General features: G+C 41.1%; 1 protein-coding gene across 3 annotated transcripts in view; it reads left to right on the top strand.

Annotated features, from left to right (window-relative positions):
- The window catches only part of LOC108872990 (interleukin-1 receptor accessory protein-like 1), a 266,950-nt gene that overhangs the window by 112,516 nt on the left and 128,767 nt on the right, over positions 1-25,667 (top strand). For all 3 annotated transcript variants that reach the window (XM_018660973.2, XM_051066061.1, XM_018660974.2), the window contains one exon: positions 12,774-13,053. In XM_018660973.2, the coding sequence (XP_018516489.1) occupies positions 12,774-13,053 (280 nt within the window). The remainder of the gene's footprint in view (positions 1-12,773; positions 13,054-25,667) is intronic.

The raw sequence follows: 25,667 nt of genomic DNA, 5'->3' as shown, positions 1-25,667 counted from the left end.
TTAATGTGTGATTTGCAGACCTGCTTTCTTCCACAGTCTGCACTATAATTGGAGCTGTAACGTCGGGAGAATCTCCTCCCAAAGGTAAAATTGTTTTAAAAAGGCTCGTTTGAGACTATTAGTCATCCTCGGTCTGGGGAGGAAAATTAGAAATGATTGACTTAGTGGCTGAGTCTGTGCACATCTGCTAATGGCCTGCATTAGTGTTCTGTATCTCTCCCCCCTTTTTCCCCACCAATTTGGACTGACCACCTCCCCCTGTTGTCGGGGGGTTCTGCACTGGGGACAACAACGGTCTTTGTTACACAAGACACTGCACCAACAGCTTCTCTTATTTATTTTTTTTTTTGTCAGGATATAGCATGTCTTCCCCAGATTCTTCCCACCTCTATGTAGTCATCCTAAAACAGCCAATAAGAGCTGCTGTGACAAAAGCATGATCCCTCACCAGCTTCCCACCAGAAAACTGCCAGCAGTGTATAATGGAGTGTTTTTACAGTATCAAATTATGTTTTTGGTAAAATTGCCATTTCGGATGGAGAGAGCTTGATTTGTTAAATAAAGCCAGTTAATTTGTTAAGAGTCAATGCAAAGGTAGTAGAATATGAGAGCATTTATTTAAACTCTCAATCTGCTTTAATGACTTTTATTGGAAATTATTTCACAGCAATGGTTGACCATTATGTTTTTTTTTTAAATATATTTTGCCATTCAAGTGTCCTCATACTTAATTAAATAACTGCTCTGTGATGGATATATTGGGCAAGATGAGAACCTTTGCAGTTACAATGCGATGAGTGAACTCAACCCCGGTTATTTAGCTTTTAAATGCAGCTTTGATCCATTTTATGATGCTCTGATCTGATGAATAATGGAAAACTTGACCCTATTTCAACTTTTCATGGGAACAACAAGCAAGCAAAAGCAATTAATACTCAACCCTGATCTTTATCTGTAGCACCTTTATAGTGGAAATATTGTTATGCGCCCCCTTGAGCTGTGAGACCAAGCTGCCACATCCTGAAACCTTCCATCAAAGCAATAGATATGCTGGCAAAAATGAGCCCAAAAATACCACTTCTGGTGCAGAAGTATGAAAGAAATGAGGCATCTGCATTTTGAGGGAGCTTCTCCTCCAGCTGTCCTCACTTCCCCATGTCAGTGGCTGAATACTGTCACAGAGAATGAGTGCAGTGCATCATATTATCTAGTTTGTAATTGAATTGTAGCAGGAGGTAGGTTGGTAATCAGTGTACAGCAGGTAGTTTTCATTCCAGTGTTTGACAGTAATGTCCTCTAATGGGAAGCTCTGGCTCTACTCTTGTTCCAGGCCACTAGGTTTCCCTGGATCCCCGGCTGGCTGCGTGTGACTGTAGCGTGTGCAGTGTGTGCGTGTGTTTGTGTGCATTCTTGTGCACACTGAATGTAAGCATGTGCTCGTGCTTCTACCTTTTTATGTGTCTTTAGGTGTAGGTGTGTGCTTGGCAGAGGTGGTTTGCTCTGCAGCTCTCCTGCTTTACCTCCGATTTCCTTTCAATATTCCTAACATATATTTATATTTTATATAATCAACCTTCAAGACATATCTATCAAAAAACTGAGTCACCGTCCACTACTTCTGAATTATCAGCGATTTCCTCAACTGATTTACAGCACTGATGCCCTTACTTGTGTGGCTGTTGGGGACCTTACTGTCCTTGCTGATCTGCTGCTTGAATCGTTTTTCTATCATATTTTTTTTCTCTCTCTCTCTGTCTTTGAACTTCTGGCACAACCTTCCCTTACCCTCCCACTCCTCTGTGCAAGAATTGAATAGCTTGGAGATAGGGGAAGGGTAAAACAGAGGGGCAGAGGAGGACAAAGAGAGTACAAAGCCCCCCCCCAAGCCCAAAAAAGAGAAGGAGATGATGCTGTGGTAGTTAACAGTGTGGGAAAAAATGAGAGACAAAAAATAAGGTCAGAGTTAACGTATGAGAGCTGACACCAGCGCCCATCAGGATGGTGCCCGCTGCTTGCTTTGTTACATATTCTTGCCATCTTATCATTTCACAGACGGCTGGCGCAGAGGCTGATGTGACAAGGCTCTCTATCCATCTGGGCACGCTCTATTTTCACCAACGCTCATTTCGCGGGGGCATCGGAGCACAACGCCCAAATGGTGTGTCGGTGTCTGTAGTGGACCGGGTCTGAGTCACCGGCTTAGCGCACCCACACCAACCATGATACAGCATAGAATAACAGGGCTGACAGGGCTGCCAGTGGAGGCAGCGCGGATTGTGTGGCCCGCACTCCGTGCATGTGTATGTGTATATGTGTGTGTGTGTGTGTGTGCGCGCGCGTGTTCTCTGTGTGTATTTTGTACCTGTGTGGGTGGGTGAGAGTGTGTGGAAAAAATGTCTTATCCACACTCTTGTCCTATGTGCGCAGTCATGTCTGCAATGCAGCACTCGGGTGTTTTTTCAGGAGTCAGTATTGTTTATGTTGTGTGTCTCGACACCTCCCAAGGCTGTTTGTTAGATGAGAGGATTACTGGTGCCGTGGGGAACAGAAGGATGATTTTCTGATTATATAGTACTCTCTCTGGAGGAGACACCCCAGCCATAACAGGATCACTTTTACATCTGCTCCTTGTCAAATGCAACCCCCCCCCCCCCCCGGAAATAGGCTCAAACTGGGAGTAAACATGTGTATGCAAGTCAATTTGATTTTCATCGTTTGATTGCCCAGGAGAATCAAAATGCTGTTCGGGGAGACATAATCACCCCTTTAAAGTCAGAGTAGAAGTCATCACAGATTCTCACGCTCAGATGAGATGATGAGACACTTTGTCAGACTTGGACGTAGACGAGTGTTGGACAATGATGGGCTTTTCCCTCACAAATTTAATAAGAGTGCTGTTGAGCATTAAAGGGAAAACATGCCTAATCACCTATGTGGACTGATTTACATACTGCTTTGAAGAGCAGAGTGCTGCTGTTTCTATGCAGTTCTACTTCATAAGCTCATTGTACTGCATCTTCATAGTGCACTGGATGGGAGAGCATTTGCAGGCTACAGATTATTGCCAGTTAAAGTAACATTTATAGGTTTTTCATATGTAATCTTTTGCTACTCTGCAGTTTACATAACAGGGATTCAGCCATCTTGATCCAATGAAAGCTTGAGTTCTTTCCCTCACATAATGTGTTTGACTTGAGCAGCGATAGTCACCCCTACCCTCAGACACCTAAATAAGAAGACGTCACAGAACTTGACAGAGATGATGTCTGAAGTGACTGAAGTGTTGTGCAGAAATGGCAGAGGAGGAGCCACTTATCGTCCCATATGCAGAACCGCGTGTCAGAAACGCGGCGCAAACGGGCGAGTCAAAGTGTCAAGTGTCATTAACCTCCATTTGAAATTTAAACACTAACTTGCTCAGTGCACGTATTCGCCTTCGGCAGCTATGACTCGCATTGCAACTGAGAAGAACCACGTCCTGTTGTGTTGGATTTCAGCAGTGCAGAAACAAAGCAGGATGTTTTTGGAGTAGAAGAGAAAAAAAATGTAAAACAGGCAATGTTTATGGGATAGTGAAGTTAAAATTGATTTAGAAAATGATAAAATGGTGATTGGTATCTGTTGTTGGTGAGACTGTGTAGACATGTGCTGCCTTTATAAAATGTGACAGTAAGATGGAACAGCTTCTGCTCTACTTGAATAATTTCTGCCAAAGTAGTCTCACCTACTTGTATTTGTGTGTGTGTGTGTGTGTGTGTATTTTTATTTTCCCCTGCACCTCTCTCCTTATTCTCTTCCCTGTGAGGGTCCACCCTGGCGAAGTCAGCCTCGTCCCCGCTTCCTATCAGCTACCTCTCTGCTCCCTGTCCCTGTCAGCATTTAACCCGTGATTGGAGACAGCAGGCGCTGCTCTCTCTGGAGGCCGTGTCCAATCAGGAGAGCCGAATCTGATACAGAAAGGGGGAAGCCAGCAAGATTGCGGGCAATGTTTATTTTGCGATAGGAAGAAAACACGTTCTCCCCCCCCCAATCACATATGAGTATTTGCATATAAATGACAGCCCAGTGGCTGTCAAGGAAGAGAAGGAGTTGGGAAGAAAGAGACAAACAACAAATGAAGATGAAGTGTCATGAGAGTAAAGTGCAGGCGAGACGGGGAGAGATACAGCTCTTTTATCTGCTTGTGAGGAACAGGGTGGAGGATTGGAGGTAAATGTCACTGCAATCATGAAATAACGTGGCTCAGTTCATTTACATTAAATCTACAAATTTTCATAGTTTCTGAAAACAAGATGAAATTATTCTAATGTAGGCTTTCCTTTTCTTTGAATTTAAAGGAGCAGTTCAACATTTTGGGAAATATTCTTTTTCCAATAGTGAAATGAGAAGATCAATACCACCCTCATATTTGTGCTTTAAATGAAAATTACATATATTATGTTCATTGCAAACTCGGGTTTCATTTGTATCAGTTATGATAGCAGTCCCATGATAATATAATACAGGCTGTAAACAAGCAGACTCCCCTTCAGTGCAGCAATTATGGAAGGTCTGAAGTTGAATCAGGAAGTTGGTCGATGTTACTTTGTAATAGATGATATTAGGTTAGGTTGTAATGGGTTGTTGACCATTGTTTTCTCTGCAAAATGAAACAAACTAACTTGGGATTTGTTTTCAACCTGCAGCCCGCCTTACTGCTTTTACTTCCTACTTGGTACTTTTATGCATAGATATATCATAACTAGTAGAGCCAAAGCCTAGAATTAGAAAAACTAAAACTAAAACTTGTGTTGTAATAAGCTAGTTTTCATGGAAGTGTGAAGCTGGAGTCAGGATGTAGTTAGCCTAGTTTACCATAAATGCCAGCAGCTAGCCTAGCTCTGTTCAAAGTGAAAATCGTTATCTTTTCACTCCTGTATAGTGTCTTGCTTGTTTAATATGAACACAAACATAATCTCAAGACATTATCTTATCAACCATTATTTGTGATTTTGGTGAAGTTGCATGTTGGAGCTATTTCATTCCAATAGTTTATCCATCTGCAGCGCTTCTGTGCAGCATCTCTGGCTAAAACATGGGTTTCTAGACCCAGGCACAGAGCACCAGCATGTTGGTTTCTGGTTTAACTTGATTAATGAGCTTTAGAGCTGTTGGCAGGCATTTTTTTTTTTTTTTCACTTTGGATTGAGCCAGGCTAGCTGTTTGCCCTTTCCTCCTGTCTTTATGCTAACTTTGAGTTAGGCTAATTACATCTTGATTCCAGCTTCATACCTAATAAGCATATTTCATAAAAAAGAGCTAGACTATTCCTTTCACATTTCAGCCCTCTGCTCTGCCTTTCTGTGTATTTATAGACCACTGTTCACACCCAGGGGGTTGTAGATTCTCCTTTATGCCACCATATGGCCCATAACTGTGGTCATTTTAGCATTTGCGCTTCCTTACTGTTACAATGCCAACACCAGCAGTATACGGCCTTTAATTTTCCCTCCTACGATTTTGGAAATGGATTCTTTTCTGCTCAGGCACAAGGCCTGAGTCTTGCTTATTATTCCAGAGGTCCTATGGTGCACTTGTGTGTGTATGTGTATATTGTGTTAGTGGACATATTCTCACATGCAGGGGTCTGTGGCTGTTTTCTTTATTGGCTGATGACTCATTCTCTTTTTCAACCTGCTGGAGGTACTTCAATCATGTAGGTAATCTCCCCCTGCACGCCGGCAGCTGAGAGGTTACCTTTCCCACACATCAGAGCTATTTTCCTCTTAATTGAGACCCACTCTGCTGCGACAGCGTTTTCACAAGGTGGAAAATGGCAGGTCAAGATTTTGAGACATCCTTCTTCCCCCACCCTTCCTCCCTCCCCTGGCAAAAGTGGCTGTGAAGTTGATAACTTCCTTTAGGGACCCTGGAGCCAGGCCAGCTAAGACACTACACTTCTTGAGGGCAAGTAAAGGTTGATGTCGCGTCACCTCATAGATTGTGTGTGTGTGCATGTGTAGATGTGCGCACAAATGCTTGTGTGTTTATCCAATCAGCCTAGGCCTAATGTATGCACGCCTTTCTGATTGAATTACACTGGGGCTTTTATGGAGAAAAATGGTAGTGAACCATCTCCTTGAGTGCTTATGAGAGAGCAGACACTTTGTGGGAGTCTCTGTGGTGACCTGACTCAATCTGCATACGATTACCCCTCAGCAGACCTGTAACCCAATTTATGAGCTGATCACCTCCTCTCCAGGAGCAGCACATGCTCGCTCTCATGTGACAGTAAAATGAAGCAGGAACACAGTGACATAACATTTATTTGGCTTTATTGTGGTGCCCTTTAAACCAGAAATGCATCATAGTTGTTGTTTTTTTTTCATTCAAGTTTACTAGCATCTTGGTCGCATCTGTGTTGCATGGTTTGAGTAGTCAGATGTGAACAAGATTTATTTTTTTTATAAATTTTACCCTGCCCTATATATCCACTATGCTCCGCTAAAGTAAACAAACTAGTTTCTATAACGCTATACACATTATCATGCATATTAAATACAGAAAAACAGGTTCTTTAGATGAGTGGAAAACACCTCGAGGCTGATTTCCAGTGTGATCCTTTTAAGAGTGAGGGTCAAATTAAAACAAGACCTTGTGTTTCAGTAAGAGGAAATGCATTTAATATAATATATATTTATATTTTGAAAGTATAATTAGCTATGAAACTCAAAATACCCTCTTTGTAAAAGTCTACTTTGTTCTAATATTGACTTTAATGTATACTGAAGTCTGTATTTGCATTAAAACCTTGGGTGGTAATATTTAGAAATACATTTTAACATGATAAAATGCATCTATGCTGCCAATTACCTTTGGCATCAGATTTTTTTTCCTTATATAAATCACATCCTTGGTTTTGGTTATAAGCATAAAACCTGTGGATAAGAACCTTTTGTAAATGATGCCCTGTGTCTTTTACACTGTTGTACAAATGAGACAAACATGACAAACATAAAACCAAGGCAGGCCTGACAAATGGCCCTGTCTTTGTTTAATGGAGTGGTTAAATCGGGATATGGCTAGACGACCCCATTTTGACGTGGTGTCAGTGAATGCGGGCTCTATTAAATCCCGACTTCCATGCACAGCGACGTGCAAACATTTGTTCTGCGATCATTTGGCAAAACATGACAGCTGACGGTTATAAGTTACCATTTTTCCAGCTGACAAACAGAATGGTTGGGACCTCGGACACACTCTGTGACAACAACCCGAGGAATTACCCCCTTTTATTTATGGGTCATGTGTAGCGCAGCCGCAAACACTGCTTATGCTTGATGGTCCCAGTCGCTCAAGAGCAGCCAGAGTTGTTATTATCACTCAGCAGATTGGCCAATTCCCTCACCAATTGTGATCCAGCAGAATGGAAATCTGGTAAGCAGGGAAATGTTAATCGAGTTCAATTAGGCTTTGTACCATGTTTGTTTCTTGCCAACAGATTATGCAGAATCCCCAACCTCACTTACTGAAATGAACGATAACCCTCTGTCAAAAGTCTGAAGAAACTGGCAGTTTGAGGATAGGTGGAAGATAACAGATACAGGCACTGGCAATCTCCTTGTGGCAGTATTAGAGATAAATACAGCAAGCCCTTTGAAACAGCTGGGCTGGAGTTCACCCTTAAAGGGAAATTAATTTAGAATTTTTTGTTGCTTTTATTTCTCTCCGTTAAACTGGGGATATTTTCAAAATCTTTTGCAGTAATTGAATGCCTTAGGGTGGTTTGAAAAGCATCTTTTAATTTCACTGTTATGTGTTGCGTACGTTTTTAGTAGTAATCAACCATTCATTTCATTTTTTATTTCATTTGTCTTTTTATCAGATGCATACTAATATGTATGTAATTTAATTATTTAGTCCAGAGATTGTAATATCCTACATTTCAGTGCATGAAATTTTATGTTTTACTGAACCAGTTATGTAGACACACTTGTACCACTTTGCCTGATATCATCTGCTGTCCTGTATTAGCAAAGTCCTGGTACTGGAACATCAAAAAACTCTTTTGAAGCCATCTACTGTCCTCTTTCCCATTGTGTGAGACATTATTTTTCTTCAGTGAGAGGGAAATGCTCAGCTGTAAAAAAAAAATGAGTGGACTGAACGTTTATTTGCAGTGCTGATGGGAAAGGGAATGACAAAGCCAGGCTGTCTGATGTTTGGCAGTGAAGCATTTACTGTGTTTTTTCTGGTACCAAATCCAGTCTGTGCAGCCAAACTGAAAGCACTTCTGAGTAAATTTGTCTTTTTCTTTTCGTCTGGGTCGGCGGAATATGTTTGGGGTGCAAAGACCGGATTGGTGGTCAGTAAGTGGGGCATATTGGAACAGTAAATTGCCCTGATATTTGTCCTAATTCAGATACCTTATCTGAACTTTAAGTATTGATTGGATTATAATGCTTTAATTTGTAGTATTTTAGTGTGTTAGCTGTTGGAGATGGTGGTAAAACTGTATATATAATTTAATTTTGTGTGATTTAATCTATACCATGCATGATATTTATTAAAATGACATGCTTTGTATGTGACATAATTATCTGCAATGTGACTGCAGCTTACAGACAAATATGCTGAACAAACATTACATTGATTGTCATTCATGGTGCCCGGAGGATCAGGTCAGTTATTTCAGTTTTTGTCCAGCACTTTGGTTTATGAGCAAATACCTGCAAAACATTCTCAAATTCTCATCAGCCACAGCTGTAGTTTATGTGTAGCACTAATTAGAAAATGTTAGCATGGTAATGTGCTAAACTAAGACAGTGAACATGGTCAACATTGTACCTGCTAAGTATCAGCATGTGTGCATTGTCATTGAAGGCACATTAGCATGCTGGCATTAGCTTTTAGCTCAAAGCGTTGCTGTATACTGCTAGCCTTGTTGAATATGTACAGCTAGAACTGTGTTAAGTTGTTCTTTAAGTACAGTAATTCAGTACATTTACTTACTGACTGTTCACTGTTCAATAATGTCACTACAAGTAATGTGACAAACTGTACAGTTTGTGAGCAGTGTACTGCATGTGTGCAGCAGAGTGCTATTGATCAACTCACTGCACCTACCATATAATTTAGGGTTATTGTGTATGTGAGTTTTTTATGTGTATCTAAGCCTAAGAGCCATATCAGGCAGATAGGCTGTTATTTAATGCACATATTTTAGCCAAACTATTCTTTCTCTGTGTTCCAGCTACTGTCTGCTTGTATGACCTTTTAAACCTTCCTGCTGTTTTTATTAGTTGTGAGAGTAAAACACTTCAGAGTCTCAATTAGGACACATGATTAGAAGTGAAACCATCTTAGCTGTGGTTGTCTTACCTTAAGCCTTCAAGTTATTATCGTCCACAAACTAATTAGCAAGTTCTTGATAAGCGAGGGTAGACCCTTTGTTGCCATAGCAACAGTTAGACTTAATCACAATGAAAGGATTGTGCTGTTGGGTAGTTTGCAGAGCACACACTGCCTTCTCCTATCATTTATATTTGCTTAATTTAGTTTCTGTTCTCTTTGTAGGCTACATTTTAGGGATTTTTTTTTTCATTGTCATGCCCCTGGGAAGACCCACGTAATTGCGAAAATCATAAAGAGGTTTAGAGGGTCATGTTAAAGCATTGCATCAAATGAAGATAGCAACTTATTATTGCTGATTTAGGATCAAGTCAGATTAGGAAAGGTGCTGCAGACCTGGCACTGCTGTGAGCCGTGGGTAAAATGAGCTGTCAAACCTGCCTGATAGTGAAATTACAGGAATAATTTAAAGGAATTTAAAGGAACAATTCACTATTTTAAAGCTGTATTTATATAAAGCTGTGGTTTTGAGTGAATTACAGAAACAGTTTCATGATGAACTGCAGCCTTTTATATGTTGTTGTATGCAGTTTTTCCCAAATAAATTTCCAATTAAATTTGCAAAAAGAACTTAATACAGTAAGAATTGTGATGGACATTTTAACTATTTTCTGACATTTTATTCATTAAATGCTTATCGATTCATTGAAAAACAAACTATATGAGTCAGTAATAAAATAACTTTTAGTTGTAGCCCTAAACTTAATGTTTACTATTAGTTGCAGTTGTTTTAGAAGCAACATCTTTTCTCTTTCCTTATAAGCTGCTTGAAATTTTATTTCCCTGAGGGAGTCATCCCAAAGGGATCAATAAAGTTAAGTCTACGTCTAACAATGGGAAGTCAGTGAGCTTCTCCACCTGGGAAAAAGTGGATGGCCTTTACTTAAAATCCACATCTTTTTACTATTATTGCATTATAGTATATTGAGGCTCCTTTAAGTGGAGAAATTGGTCTCACTGCCTCTTCAGTGATGGATTCCTCCCCACAATTTTTGACTGTTGAACTTTGCTCTTTTACTCTGATGGATTGACGCCAAAATCCGTTACTGCAAGTTTTTGGTAACTGATGGATCTTTTGCTATTAAACTCCACTGCAGCTGCCTTGGAAATATCTCAGTGTGACATTATGTCGTCGTCATTTTTCACTGTTCAAGTGATTTAGAGCACCCCTTAGTATGCGTTTCTCTTTTTTCATCTTTTCTCTAGCATGTAAAGCACCCGCCAGTGTTCTTGCCTGCACTCTCAGCATGACTCTTACAGTACCACACAATGCAATACAGTAACATAAATCAGCACTGTTAAATCAATTGGCACAACACCACTCCCCCGGTTACCTCCAACGACTACCGCACGCACCACACCTTGCTGATTGGCGGCCGAGTTGCTTTTTTGGTAAATAAAACATTTATAGAGGCTCAATTAGCGAAGCCTGTTGAGTCTGCAGCAGCTGTGCTCGCCAGCTGTTTTTAAAGGAAAAGCGATGCAGCGAGGTGAAGCGAGGGAAGTGGAGGATGTCGGTAACAGGAAGGGGAAAAAATGGGAGAGGGAAGGTGAAGCAGGCAGAGGGCTTGTTTTTGATTCTGCATGAATCCAGTTTGTTTCTCAAATATAAGAGAAGTGGTTTGTTTGTGTCTCAAAAGAGCACAGAAGGATTTGATAAAAGTTATCTACTATATGTAGAAAATTGCAAAAGCCTCAGTAGCTTTTATCTCATCTGTAAGATATGCAGCAACAATATGTAGAATATTCAGTATTAATATAGATATCTAAAGGATTGAATAGTCTCTGAAAAGAGAGTGAATGTAGGAATAGGCTGTATATGTAAAAAATAGAGCTGTTGATATGCTGGTGGCCTGTATCACAAAGCAAGTTAAACTTGGCTAATAAAACAGTCTCACCACAAGGTCGGCTTAGTAGCTGTTTACCATGTCAAATGGGCCTCATTAGCAGATGGAGTTTGCCTGGTTGTCATGGAGGTGTAGATGTTGAATTTACCATAATTCTGAGCACGTACTTAGACTAATGTTAGCCTGAATGCAGTTAATGTGCAGCTATAATCACCTTTAAGGCTGTTGGTAAGGTCAACTACTGTGTAAATTCTCTTGTTTTATTGTAAACCTTTTCCCATCCTGTAGAAATGACTTCATTTTTCATGAGCCAGTTTTATGATACCAGAAGTCTAACTGAAAGCTAGCTGGCTAACCCAGTAATCTTCCTTGGTGATACAGGCCACAGCTCACCTGAGACTTGTTTCTTTCACAGATGTGCTCAATACACAGATGGTTACTTAGAATATCTCTGTCTTTTTGTACAACTCACTATGTGTGAAAATCTCAATCAGTAACTCAGGAGTTGGTATCGCCTGTGTGAGTTTCCACCAGTGTGCGAGAACTTTGAAAGGATTAAGTGTCAATTTAATATTTGGTGTTTCACGTGAATCTTATATACACACCAAGATGGGAAATAAGTCTGCGAATCTAAACCATCCCTTTACCTGCTGTGCATGTGTAATGCAGTTATTATTAAATCTTTGTCACTTTTTTTTTTTGTCTGACAGTCGGTGGGCTTTATTAGACGTCTTAAGAGGAAGACCCCTATTGCTTAGCCTTGACATGTGCAGCAGTGCAATATAAGCCAAGCCACCTTTTCCATTTATATGACTGAAAACAGCATTTGAGGCCTGAGGATAGTCTGATAGCTTTAGGAAATGAATGCGGACGTAAAGCAGCTTCTAATTTTCTCAGGTCCTGTAGATGAGTGCCATCACTGTCATTCAAACGGATATTGACGGTGGCTTATACATAGTTTATTGCCAGTAGAATCAATTCATGCATGAGATGGTGACACATGAGTCAAATATAAATACTGGAATGTTTGTAGGAGCAGGCCGGGGCAGACAGGGAACAAGGATTGGATGCAAGAATTAATATGTTAAGAGTTCAGCTTAACATTCAAAAGGATATTGAGGTAATGAAACACATATTAACACATTACAAGGATACCTGCTTGTTCTCTGGCCTTTGTAAATTTGCTGTGGATTCATTTATGCTCACTTACATGTTAGAGCTGTATGTGCTAATAACCTCATTTGGTTTGTGTCTTCTTGTGAAGCACAAAAAGGAGACGTTTTCGAGATCAGTGCTGCATGGAAGAAAAGAGCATCTCGATTGGTTTTGATACAAGGACTGCTGGCAAAGCACATGTACAGACTGACTGATGCCAGCACCCAAAGTGGTGTTGCCCTGGTTGCCACATACCCTTTTCATGACAGCAGATCTCTGCTGGGCTTGGTGATGATACAAATTGGTTCAAAAAAATATTCCAACCCTTCTCAAGTAAGCTCTGCTCAGTTCTCCTTCTCTCTGTTCTCTCTTTTCTTTCAGTGGAAGGCTGCACAGATTGGTCAGTGGACTACCTGAAATACAAGGTGCTTCTGGGGGAACCTGTACGGATTAAGTGTGCTTTATTCTATGGATATATCCGGGCCAACTACACCCATGCGCAGAGCGCGGGACTCAGCCTTATGTGGTACAAAAGTGCAGGGCACGGGGACTTTGAGGAACCCATCAGCTTTGACGGCACAAGGATGAGCAAGGAGGAGGATGCCATATGGTTTCGACCAGCAGAGTTGGACGATGTGGGCTACTATTCCTGTGTATTAAGGTAAGTTCCAAGCCAGTATTACCTGGACACACACTGCACACTGCTTTTTTCTTTGCTATCAAATATAAATTGCTATTTTTGTTGTTTTTGCCCTAAACTGGAGCAAGCAGTCATGAGAAACTCTTCCACCATTTTGGACTTGTTTTGCCAGCAGTGTGTCAGTAAAATAGTGGGGGTAAAAAACATTTTCTGGAACCCTGTGGGCACAAGTAAAGCTGTGTTAAAGTCCTCCCCTGTTGATTCCTAATGAAGTCTCTCATCTCTGGCCAAAAGAGTACTGGTCCTTGGTCCACAGAGCATCATCTAACAGTATGAGTCCCCTTTCCTTCGCTTTATATGCTAAATTATTTCTTTATTCTCCTCTGGGGCACAGTAAGCCATTAGGTGCAATTGGTAAATCCATATCTCTTCGGCCCTCACAAGTCCTTCTTTCTGAAAATGTGAAAGAGCGAGGAGTGATATGAAAGAGAATGGACAGTAATTCAGTACAGCAAGATTGAGGAAAGGGAAACGGCTGCTAAGATAAAAAGAGAAAAGTAAGGGACTTGTCCTATCTTCCTTTTCCACTTGCCCGATGGTGGGGGCAGACAATTGTTTGATTTATGAGTTCTATAATGTGGTGAAATCTCTGGCTTCCGAGCTCATATTGGCTGAAGTTTTCATTAAAGTGGAGGTTGTCTGTGGCCAGTTGGAAAGAAAAGGCAAAGCCGCTGTCTCAGGGCCCACAACAATTTCTTTTTTCATGGGACAAGGGGAACTTTGAAACCCATATTTCTGAGAGATAGGAGTTTAATCTTGTTAGAATTCAGAAAAATCCACAGAAACATTTGTATTTCAACCTAAATGCAAACGATTTAGGACATTTGTTACACTGGACGAAAAAAAGGTGAATAATATGCTCTTGAGCAGTTGCATTCAACCCAGGTTTCCTTGTGTTTCACAAGCTCAGTCCTAAGAGGTTTTGGCCATTACTATTCAGCACCATTAGCACTCTCCCCTTTGCTGTGGCGGCCGCCTTGAATAGAAACAGCCAGCACCAATCCAACAATTCTCTATTCAGTGACGTTGGCAGCATTTTCTGGAGGTAGACAATCAGTCAGCTCAGAGTTATTGTGTAATCACGCAGAAAGTAGAGCCATGAGATTTGATTTGGACGAGTAGAGTTGCTTTGTCGCCAGTCTCCACCATTCAGAAGCAAATTAAGTGGCAACACTTATTTGCCCATCATGGAGAGAAATAACAGTAGCTCTGAATACAGAGCACTTTGCTATCGCACAGGAATTCTCTCCACAGGCATTTCTCTGGACTATTGTTACCTATAGTTGCCTCCTGTAAGTTTTAACTATGTTTTGATATTGTAGAGTCCTGACAAGGATGTCCTTACTCGCTTTTTAATGCTTCACATTCAACTCTTAATATTTGCCACCCAAATGGAATATTTACAACACTGACCTTTACTAACAATTGCCCAGCATTGATGCTGTAATCAGGTCCACCAATTTCCAGTGTTAATCAAAGCATCCGTTGCAGCTGTGGGCGTTCAGATCTCCACAGCGTTACAGGAAACAGACACATGATACTCTGATTAGCTCTAGCACAGCAAGACCACGTTATGATGTTAATATTCCCGAAAGCCTGTGATGTGATTGCAAAGAGAGGAGTGATTAAATTATTTTTAAAGATCACTATCTTTGTGTCACCAATTATCAATTAATTAGAAAATAGTGAAAAGTCTCCCCTGAAAACATGAACATCCAACATCACATTGGATTGTCCACCATCTGTACGAACTGAGCGCCCAAAATACAAAGAATAAAGGGAAAAACATTCATTTGTCACAAGGTTACTGTCAGTTTGCAGCAGTTGAGCTGAGGAAATAGGCTGGATAGTGTGCGGAGTTGCACATGCTTGATTATATAGTAATAACTTATTAACCTTGTAGGTAAAGGGCGTTTTCTCTTGACTGGCTCATTAGTCAGCTCTATACAGCGACATACGGTGGCTTTTAACAGGGGTAAGGGCCTGCTTAAAAGGCTTGGAAGGATTAGGGGTGTGTGTGTGTGTGTTTAATGCATCGTTCTGACGTGCATAGCAGTGCATCAGAATCGACCACGTGGGACTATCAAATTAGAATGATTTAGAGTCCTGTATTAGCATATACTATGACATCTGTTGAGTGGAGCCTTAATAATAAGACTGACAGAGCAATGGAGACTTTTGATTGCTTCCTTATACTGTATATCAGCTGAAACTGCGCGTATATATGGTACAAAATGTCTGAGAACACTGGACTACATTCATCACCTGATGCGCTGCCTTCATGTTATTCAATGTCAGAGATTAAAGAGAGCCACTCAGAAGTACTTTAGCAGTAATAACACTTGAGCTACTGCTTTTAAAGACTGAGCTATTACCCTTAAACGGCTGCAGTATGACGCTCGCAACCGCATTTGCTTTTGTCAGATTCTCTTAATTTTTCGCTTGAGCGTTGATAACGTGTTAAAAATCGCAGCAGCGGATTCAATTTTACAACCGCATAGCAGCGCGTTGAGCTGTCATGTCGACGTGACTCATTTCAATTCCCAGTCACCACAGCCAAATCAGAAGATTGCTCTTCTCTTTTGTCTCAGCGGCGTGGGTCCTATAGATGATCAGCACTTGCATATGTTAACACATCACATTTGGATTAGGCTTTTGGCAGTGTTTTTACTTGAGGATCCTCACCCGTTCGAAACATAAAGGGACCTAGGGAATTAAAGTGCTCGGCGGTGGAACAAATGAATCACAGCACGATACAATAAATCATCTCTCACTGGATACATTTCATACTTGAGCACATTATAACAATTCAATCCTTGTTACTATGGGCCCCCGTGATGATATTGTCTCAGTGCGAGTATTGGTAGAAACCATGTATCGAAGAATGCTGAAGCAGTTCTTGTCCTTGTCCACATCAGAAATAATCTATACACTGGCTTATGGGATAGTATTTGTCATCATTTACCATTTCTTATTTGAGAATCAGTTGGTATAGTGAGGATTAAAGCTAGGCTTATGTTATTGTGTATGTGCCATATCATATGTCATGTTTATGTTTCTGTTATAAGTATTGTCTTTATAGTTTGTGACTTTATCCTCGTTTATCTTAGTTTGAATTCATTATACAATATATATAGAGGTTGTTATGTGTATCATATATTTACATAATTTCAACCGTGAGTTTTTTATGTTCTCATCAGGAATACAGAGACTGTCAGTCCGAGTGTCCTGTCCACAGGCTCTCTAGATACCAGAGAAGAGATTCCTGCCAGCTGTCTGTCACAGGTGTTATTGCATTAGTCAAAGATGAGCAGTGTGGGCAGAATATTCATAAGACACCCACATCAGCATTGCCGCAGCCAGTGAACACACACTGCTGCAGAATTATTGGCCACTTCTGCCAGTTTGCCGCCACGTAACGATAGTTCAGCGTCTTATTAACGCTGTGCAAAATTCTGTTGTTGAAATTAATGATTCCGAGCAAATTCTAATCAAAAAGGGAATTATGTAAGGTATCATGTTTCTGTTTTGCATGGAAGTTTGTCCACTGTGATGCATAGGTAACAGTAAAACACAGTCCATTGCATTAAACATGTGTGACCTGGCATACATTTGCCATATCAGAGCCATGCAGCTACAGGTCAGGACCTTCAGTTATTGTTCACATCAAACAACAGAATAGGGAAAAATGTGATCTGAGTGACTTTGACAGTGGCACGATTGTTGATGTCAGCCGGGCTGGTTCAACTGTTTCTGAAACTGCTGATATCCTTTGCTTTTCATGCACAACAGTCTCTAGAGTTCACCCAGAAGGCTGCCAAATTAAAAAAAAAAACAAAAACATCCACTTCAGAGGAACATGGCGGGCCCCACTCACTTCAGCCAAGAACTTGAATCAAAGGGAGGCCCTGCCTAGTATTACTATGGTGTTCCTAATAGAGTGCTTAGTGAGTGCATATATTGTAAAAGCATTCATAATTCAATCATATCACCCAGGCATCGTGAGGATTGAGGTTCAAGGTCCTGTGTTGGTCTACTGGGTAAAAAAAACAAACCAGATGTCACAGACAGAGGACATTAACAGACACGTTCATCAACATGTATTGCCCCTGTGAAAGAAAGCCCCGTGAAGTATAATAGAAATACGCATTGCGAGCAGCTTGGACACCATGTGGCATAATACAGATGATGACAGAGACCCATCTGCGCTGTGAAAAAAAAAAACACAAACATCTTAATAAGTTTTGCAGTTAGCAAAGTTTCGCATCTGAAAAGCAGCTGGGAAAGTAAACACAATTATTACCAATTCAAATCATCTAGTTTCAAGTGTTTTCTTAATCAAGAGGCATGTTCCCGATGCTGTTTGAGTCATCTTCCTGTTTGTTCCTTGTTTCAGGATGTGTGAAATAAAGAATGGCACAATTTGTGATTTGTTAAAGAAATTAGACTAAAAGTGACTTATTACTTGTAGGATGGATAATTTTGCGGTTTTTAATGCAGTTCCTAATTTATTGCATCATTTATTTCTTCCATTCTCAAGGGTGCACGCTCACACAAACTGATGCATACAAACATGTTCTTTTTGCCATCATTTTATGTCTTACACTCTGCCCTCATGACTTTACACCTATGGCCTTCCTGCCTCTCGTAACACACACACACACATAGAGCATCTCTGTATTTGCTCAGCTGCATTTAAGGGTGTCAGAGGGCATCATCATATGCTAGCACGCACACACATACACAAACGCAACATGTCAGTTCTCTGCCCCCCTGAGACTAGCTGCTACTGACAGGGACTTAATGTGCCTCCAATCTGTATGTGAAAGCAGGCCAACATCAACACACACACACACATGCTCAACATTCTGAGCATGTATGCCCATCTCTTTTACTGTTTCGCATTCTGCACACTTACACAGATCTACATGCATTACGGACACATGACGACGCAACGCTTACGACACATACAGTATAGGAGCAGCCGCGTGTCAAATCGAGGTCAGCGCTCAGCTGTTTCTGATGTTATACCCCCGAGGAGCACTGTCGTATGCAGAGCGAAAACATCTGCAGTGGCAGAGTGTGTCACTTACTGTAGAGTGACAGAAAACTGACAAATAAACACACACGCACACATACACACAGGCCATACGGGTACCGCTACCTCCCCAGCGTTGCTGCCAGTGTCTCTCTCTAAGCCTATTAGCATTATAAAGTTGCTAATTCCTGCTATTTTATACCACACTGACAGATGGGTAAAAGCTGGTATGGCTAACATCATGACAGGAAGAGGAAAAAACACAGCGTAGATGTCTGAAATTGGTTCACCGGTGGTCTCATAGTGCGTGACTTGGATTTGAATCTACAAGAGGAGGGCTCACTTAAGATGACTTAAATCCAGACCATCAGCATCGTGTGTGTGTGTGTGTGTGTGTGTGTGTGGCAGAGAATAATAATTTAAAATCTGGAAGAAAATGGCAGAAAGTTCAATAACTTGGTATGCTGGGAGTAAGAGGGTATTATTTTATAATCCAGTTCATCGAGGTTTCAGTGCAGAGCTGCGGCTCACCTGACGTTCACCTCGGTTTTATGAAGTTCAATCACCGCCAGCTCTCCGCTGAGTGTAAAGTCCACGCTGCCTAATCTCTCCATCCACCCTCTCATCATAATGCAGCATGTTTTCTCTATCGCTTTGCTGTTTCTGCTTTGATACCATCACACGCGAGATTTGTTCACCTTCTTATTTTGTTGCATTGTGGGATAATTTGAGTTCACTATAGAGAAGCTAGACAGACATTTAGCAGTTGACTGAGGCTCTCTGTAAGCGCCTTATTTCTTTTCATTATTTCCCCGCTATGTGTGACAGTTTGAAGAAGTCTGTGAAAGTATTTGGAAGTCTTTCTGCCATTTTCCTTCTTAATGAACAAAGTTGCCTGTGATATGACAGCAGCAAGAAGGTCCAGGCAACTGCAGTATAATTATTCAGTGGTCTTAAAATGCCACTGTGTTTTTTTTAAGTGGCTTTAAATCAACACACAAAGAGACAGTCTTTTTCACACGCAAACTAGCAGAAACAAGCAGACAGAGGAATGTATTACACACACACACACACACTCAACAGTTGGACATATAAATGCCAAAATAAACACACACATCTACACTGTATTGATCGCTGTGGAAAGTGCAGGGATTACAGTGTCAGATTAAGGCCAGATGTAGCAGAGCAGGGAGGATCCCACTTCCTGGCAGGTAGCTAATGTGTCACCTTTAACCCCGTTCACCGGTGTTGGCATGCTGCTGCTGTCCCAGGCTTATTAATGGGTTTCCTGCATGTCCTGCAAGGCCTGCGCTGTCACCAGCAAAGGACAGTGGGAGGGGAGGATAACAAAGGAGTGAGCGTGCATCTGCGTGTGTGTGTGTCCCTTTGCTTATTTAAGCCTGAATCACTGCTGTGAGTGCACCTCACCTGGCACCTGTGTATGCACATACGCACTGAGCACTTGCACAGAGAGCACACACGCATTAAAAACCACTTCCCGCCCGGTCCCAGACCACAGCCATGTTGACTGTATTAGTATTCGTGGGCAGGAGTGGCTGGTGATCTCTCAGGGAAGTGACAGTCAGAATGGGCCGTCTGGAACACTCTGTCATTCAGCCCCAGTCAGGGCCTGTCCAATTGATCCAGCCCAGCTGTCAAAGCCAATGAGAGACGCTAGACTAAGGAGCAGCAGGGACGGTTTGTGCTGCCAGGGGTTATGGATGATGTATAATATAAGGATGGTGTTTGTGTTATAAGCTACCTGGCAGGAGACAATCAGTTAGCTGTGGCTCTGTGGAATAGCTTTGGTGAGGAGGGCTATAACAATGACGTCCTGATGGATGTTTATTAATGGAGTTATTTTTAAGTGCTGTGCAGAGCTGAGGCACATATGGATGAGGTTTTGAAGTCACAATGAAATGAAAAAATACTTATTCAACCAGTGATGGTGACAAACAGCAGAGACACCCTGCCCACAATATCTGGAATCTAGGAATTTATCTTGTGGTTGCGAGGCTGCATGGAAATGCTGTTAATTATGGTGGTGTTTGGTCATAGACCAAAATATTGGACAATTAGAATTTTTGATCTACAGTTGGTGCTAGATCAAATGTTAGAAATCACCAAAGTTTTAGGATGTTTTTCTTTGGGATCCATGTATATCTGTGCAACATTTCATGGCAATCCATCCATTATATGTTAAGATATTCTAAGGTAAATTGTCAGACATACATAGCTATCTGTAGCTCTACTGTGGGCATGTTTAAAACCTTACGAGTGATGTGTTTTATGTCTGCTTTGAAACCCTAGCATGAGTTGTGATAGCCACAGTGGCTAAACGGAGGCTACATAAACTTTGTCAACAGATTATCCAGGAAAGAAGAGCAGCACAGATACACCACAGCAATGACTGATGGGAGAAAAGAACATCTTCCCCATTACTACTTTAAGAGGTTATGAGAGAGTTGGTGCCAAAACACTGGCAGCAGTTATTCACAGTGCCCAGGTGGGGTTTTAGTTAATTGTGTGATATGGATTTGCCAAGCTGCTCCATCCACCAGCCAGGGGTTATTGATGATGTTCCCCTATATTCAGTATTCTTTACACCTGTATAGAGAGACTGCTTTGTCGACACAGTGTTTGGACAGCCTTTTAGTCGGCTCTATGTGGTTTAGTGGGAGGCTGTTTTCCAGCAGCCATTGTCTGATGATGTATGGGCTGCTGTTTGGGCTCAGTCCACCTTTCACACTATGCTTTATTCGGCTGTGATGTGGCAGCGTGAACTTGGCCAGATATGCACCATGGATGTCTGATGTTACAATGGCAGTGTCAAAGACGAGTGTGCACATGAAACCATTTTGGGGGCCAGGAGCTGGATAGTAATAGACTTTCATCTAGTGCACAGATTGGAAAAACATATTCAAAATACTCTTCATTTGTTTCCAACTTTTAATTTAATATTTGTTTCCTGCTTTGTTTTCTTTTTTGCTGACCCCTTTTCAAACTCTATTATAGCAAAAAAAAAAAACAATAATGGTATTACAAATATTGCAGCAAAGCATCAGAAGCTTTAAAACAGAGTGCAGATGAATATTTTACCATGTGTGCATTATAGTATACCCGTGCCATCAACCAATGAGCTGCCATACTCCTGGCAGGTATGATAAATAAAGGTTACAATAAGAACATGATATGTGTGGATGGTAAAACATACCATACATTTAGTAAATGCGCTATCTATTCAGAGCATTTCATAGCATTCGGTTGCAATTTCACCCTCCTGCCGCTGATAATCCCCCAAATTGTTGCTATATTTTAAATCAGTCTGTATCCTTGGATGTTACATCTGTAGCTGCAAAACAGCTCCACAATCTGTGTTTGTTTCATTTCTCCATAGGATGCTGAGAAACAAACAACACCAAATTCATTACTCGTATAGAGACGGTCATACAGTATCATAATGTTTCACCCATGACCACCTGTGAAGCCTGTGCTCATGCAGGGCTTCACTTTAGCATTTAAATTAACCTATATCTGCAGATAGTTAGCATGCTGTGGAGGAGCAATTTAGTTCTATAATATTGAGTGGTATTTAACAACATTATGGAAAATCAGGTGCTCTTATTGGCTCGTCCTGTCAGTGTGAGGAAGACCCAACATTGACTTAGTTAAGGACAAGATTAAGATGAGTATTTCTCAACTATTTCTATAGTAACCTCATTAAGATTCAGAATTTCTTTTATTTTCGCTAAGTGAATTTGCAGGAGGTAAATATTTTACAGTTGGTAGCACACAACCACACACGCTGTAAGATTGTGTTACCAGCATTGTTTAGATACATATATTATTCTGAATAATAGGCCCTGTTCTGCTTAAATCATATTCACAAATACAATGTATAACCTGGAAAATGCATGATTTTATAAATGGTCCTTGGTCACCGAAAACCACATGCCTGAGTACCCTAACATATACTATTATATTCCAGATATCTCATTTGGGTTTTTAATAACTATGTAAAAGTGGGGTTTGATATTTTCATGGGCCAAATAAAAATCAGAACACTTAGGCATGCTGAATGGAAATTGGTTGTAGTTTGTAGCATTTCTGATTTCTAACCAGCTCTATAGACGCTCATTTTGATGTATATTGGGTTCTCTTTGTAGAAATTGGAATATAAGTTTAATCCACCATGTGCATGCATTACAGTCTCAGCCAATTTCTCTGCATGCCCTTCATGCTCCTTCTGATTGGACATTTGTCCCACACTCGATTCCATTTGATTAAGCCGAGCTCAAATGGCTCCTGGCTACAGGGAGCACCGGGAGAGAGGGTTGGCTGTGGAGATTATACTCTGAGAGACCTCTTGACACAAATCAGTTGTCACAGTCTGCATGACTACCCAGAACGATCCAGCAGAAGGTCATGTATGACCAGTTTTTATTTCTTTATTTTTCAGATCAATCTCTCTCAGTCTTAAACACACGTGCAATATTCTCGTTTCGCTTCAGTTTTATTTAATTTAGATTTTACACCCTCAGCATTGCCTGCCCATATATCCAGCCTCTTGGCTCTCGTGGCCCACACTGAGCGCAGGAAGTCATCAAACAAGATGCCAAACCATTGCTATCTGATAGCAGGGACACTGACCTTCTCTTCCTCATATCTGATGGTGGTTTTTATCTGCCAGACAAATGTCAGAAATACCATTCCCCAAGCACAATCACTTTGGCACCACCGCCAACTTATCCTCCCCTCTCCATTCCTCCACTCCTTCCCCTCTGGATTGTGAACGGCGGAGCTCCAAGCGAGACATCTGCAATACCGCAGCTGTCAGTCAAACTGCGATATAGGGGAGAACTCACAGCTCGCCCGAATCCTAAGGGTGAGAGTATAATAGGCTGGGACTTGAGACAGGAACTTCATTAGAATTTCATAAAAACCAAAAGAGCTAATTTGAATGTTACTGATACTGTACATTGTAAAGCATTTAAAAGGTGTTGTCACTATCAAACTAGCTTTTCTGAAGGAGCAAATGCAAATGTATTAATTTGCGAGGTCATGTGCACTCAGTCAGCAGTTTATTAGGTACGCCAAGCTAAAACTAATGTAGTCTAATACAGCAGTCCTGGAGTAGAAACTCCAGAGTTGTCCCATATGTATGTTGAGTCTTCTTAGCTGGTGAGTTAACCACTAGTAAACCTACATTCAGGAATCACCTGGTATCTGTGATGACACCATGTCTTAGCTTAGCTTAGTGATTATCAGGAACTACATCCAAAAGAGTAATGTAATGTGTTGTGTAACAAATTACTCTTCTGTTGAGTACTTTAATATTTTTTCAAGCAATAAGTGATGGGTAATTGCCCAACTCTGCTTGTGACAGTACAGTAAGAGATCATACAAGAGTTCCTGGAAAGCTGTCTGATCCTGTGACTCACTTTGTTTCCAGTTTCAGGGAACAATTCTCACTTACATCTCCCAGAGAAACTGCTTAGTTCTCCCAAAACCAACACCACAGACAACTGCAACTGCTTTACATTTTTCACTGATATGGCCCATACCCTCAGTGCAACAGCCCATTCTGGCAACAACATCACTGGTATGAGATGGTTTATATTTGATATGCATAGCAGTATGCTGCTCATACATTACACCCAGAGGGCCTGGGGACCAATGAATAAGGTCATGGCAGAGTTAGAGGAGAATACAATGGAGACAAATTGTTTATGCTTGTTATGAAATCAGGTTGCTAGCATAAAGATGAGTTGAGGGTGTCATGGAATGGAAAATGAGTTCCCTGAAGGCATCGACTAGGAAATGACTGAGTAATGCGCTTGCACACGAGAAGTGCTACTGTCAGTTTGAGATGCACAACTCAAGGGAAGGCTTGGAGGAATTCTCAGACTTCTTGGAAAGTAAGTTTTTTGGTTGAAGTAGGTTCTTGGGATGAGATTCCAAATGAAATATCAAATAAAATACCAATAATAGAGCTTCAGTGTATTTGTGCGCTTTTAAAGACTTTTTTTTTTTGGTGTCACTCGTGATTTGCCATTACATTTGCATCACAAAGCTAAGCATCTGTTGTTTTCAAAAATAAATCTGCAGATCTCTGAAAAACACACATGGTTCTTTAACAACAGGTATTTTCAGAATCCGTAAAGACCCCAAAAATGTTCTGATAAAAAAGTTTTTAAGTCGAGTTGTTTTAATCCAAATGGAAGGATGCTAATGATATATGCTCTTGCACATTTTCTGTGTGACTCAAGTGAAATGGCCCAAGCATAACAGACTCAACATGTGGGATCTTGGGTAGGAGGTGTGGTTTCACAAATGGAACAAATGGGTTTTTCATTATTTCAGTTAAAATACCAAATACTGAGAGACATCCATTTTCAAGAGTTAATAAGTCATTAAATCACAGCTGTAATAATGTATTTCCCTTCAGCTTCAAGTCAGACTTCTCAAGTAATCACACCTTTATTGCTCAGGAATCTAAATTAGGCATCGAGATGAAAGTATGACATTTCACTGCTTTGCAGTCAACCCTATAATGTAAATAAAGTTTTATTAAACTTCTACGGAAGCTATTCTTTCTTTGTTCCTGGTCTTCTAAGGATCACATATGCAGAAATACTGCTTACTTATCTTTAATTGTTGTGTGCACGTGCATGCTCGTACGTGTGGATACAAGTGTGTAGACAGGTGCAGGCGTGTGTTTTTCACAGCGTGGCAAAACTAGATTATCCACAGAGGTGTGTGTTCCTCCCTGAGAAAATCGTGTACTACAAGACAACAGAGAAAAGGGTGGCTAAGCGGGTGGAGGCAGGGGACAAAGACAAACCATGACCAGAGGGAGGGAGAGAGAAAAAAAGAGAGAGAGAGAGAAGGTGGATGGATTATAATTGAGGCAGGAGTCGGTTGTTCCAGCATGGCAGACAAGTGCCACACTCTTAGACAGGGGCTAAGTAGGAGCAAGTTGGCCCACAGTCAGATTTAGGGAGCCGGGGTGCTTAATCATCCTGGGCTTGGTGCTAGAGTTGACAGGTGAGTTATGAGCGGGTTCTACAGGTAGGAGACCCAGTCTTCCCACTGCTCACTATGACCTTCGCTCTGGCCATAAATAATACAGGGGCCATAAAATACTGATGTAAGATAACTGGGCCAGCCCTATCTTGGTCTGGGATAATCTTGGCTTGGTTCAGAGAGTGAAGGTAGTACAAGACTACCGAGGGCTGATGTAATGGACGGTGATGCACTGTATGGAAGCTGCTGCACATGCTATAGGTTTACGTCTATGTAACGTCTATGTAATGTACGTCAGAGTCTAATCTCTACTCTAGCTCAGTACTTCTCTGACCTCTCAGACTTGTCTCACTCCTGTGCTAGTTCAGAGTTGGACCTGTCTTTGTCTCAGCCACTATTTGACGTTGACCGGACATTTTCCTGCCTGTCTAAAGCCATCGCTGCATTTGTCTCTTAAGCGGCCTGGCACATCTAATCATGCCAGGCTGCATTAACTGCCTGACATGCGCTC

This window comes from Lates calcarifer, linkage group LG7_2 (assembly GCF_001640805.2).
Source record: "Lates calcarifer isolate ASB-BC8 linkage group LG7_2, TLL_Latcal_v3, whole genome shotgun sequence".
Taxonomy (NCBI): domain Eukaryota; kingdom Metazoa; phylum Chordata; class Actinopteri; family Centropomidae; genus Lates; species Lates calcarifer.
The sequence above is the reverse complement of the archived record's forward strand: the minus strand, read 5'-3'. Positions and strand labels throughout refer to the sequence as shown.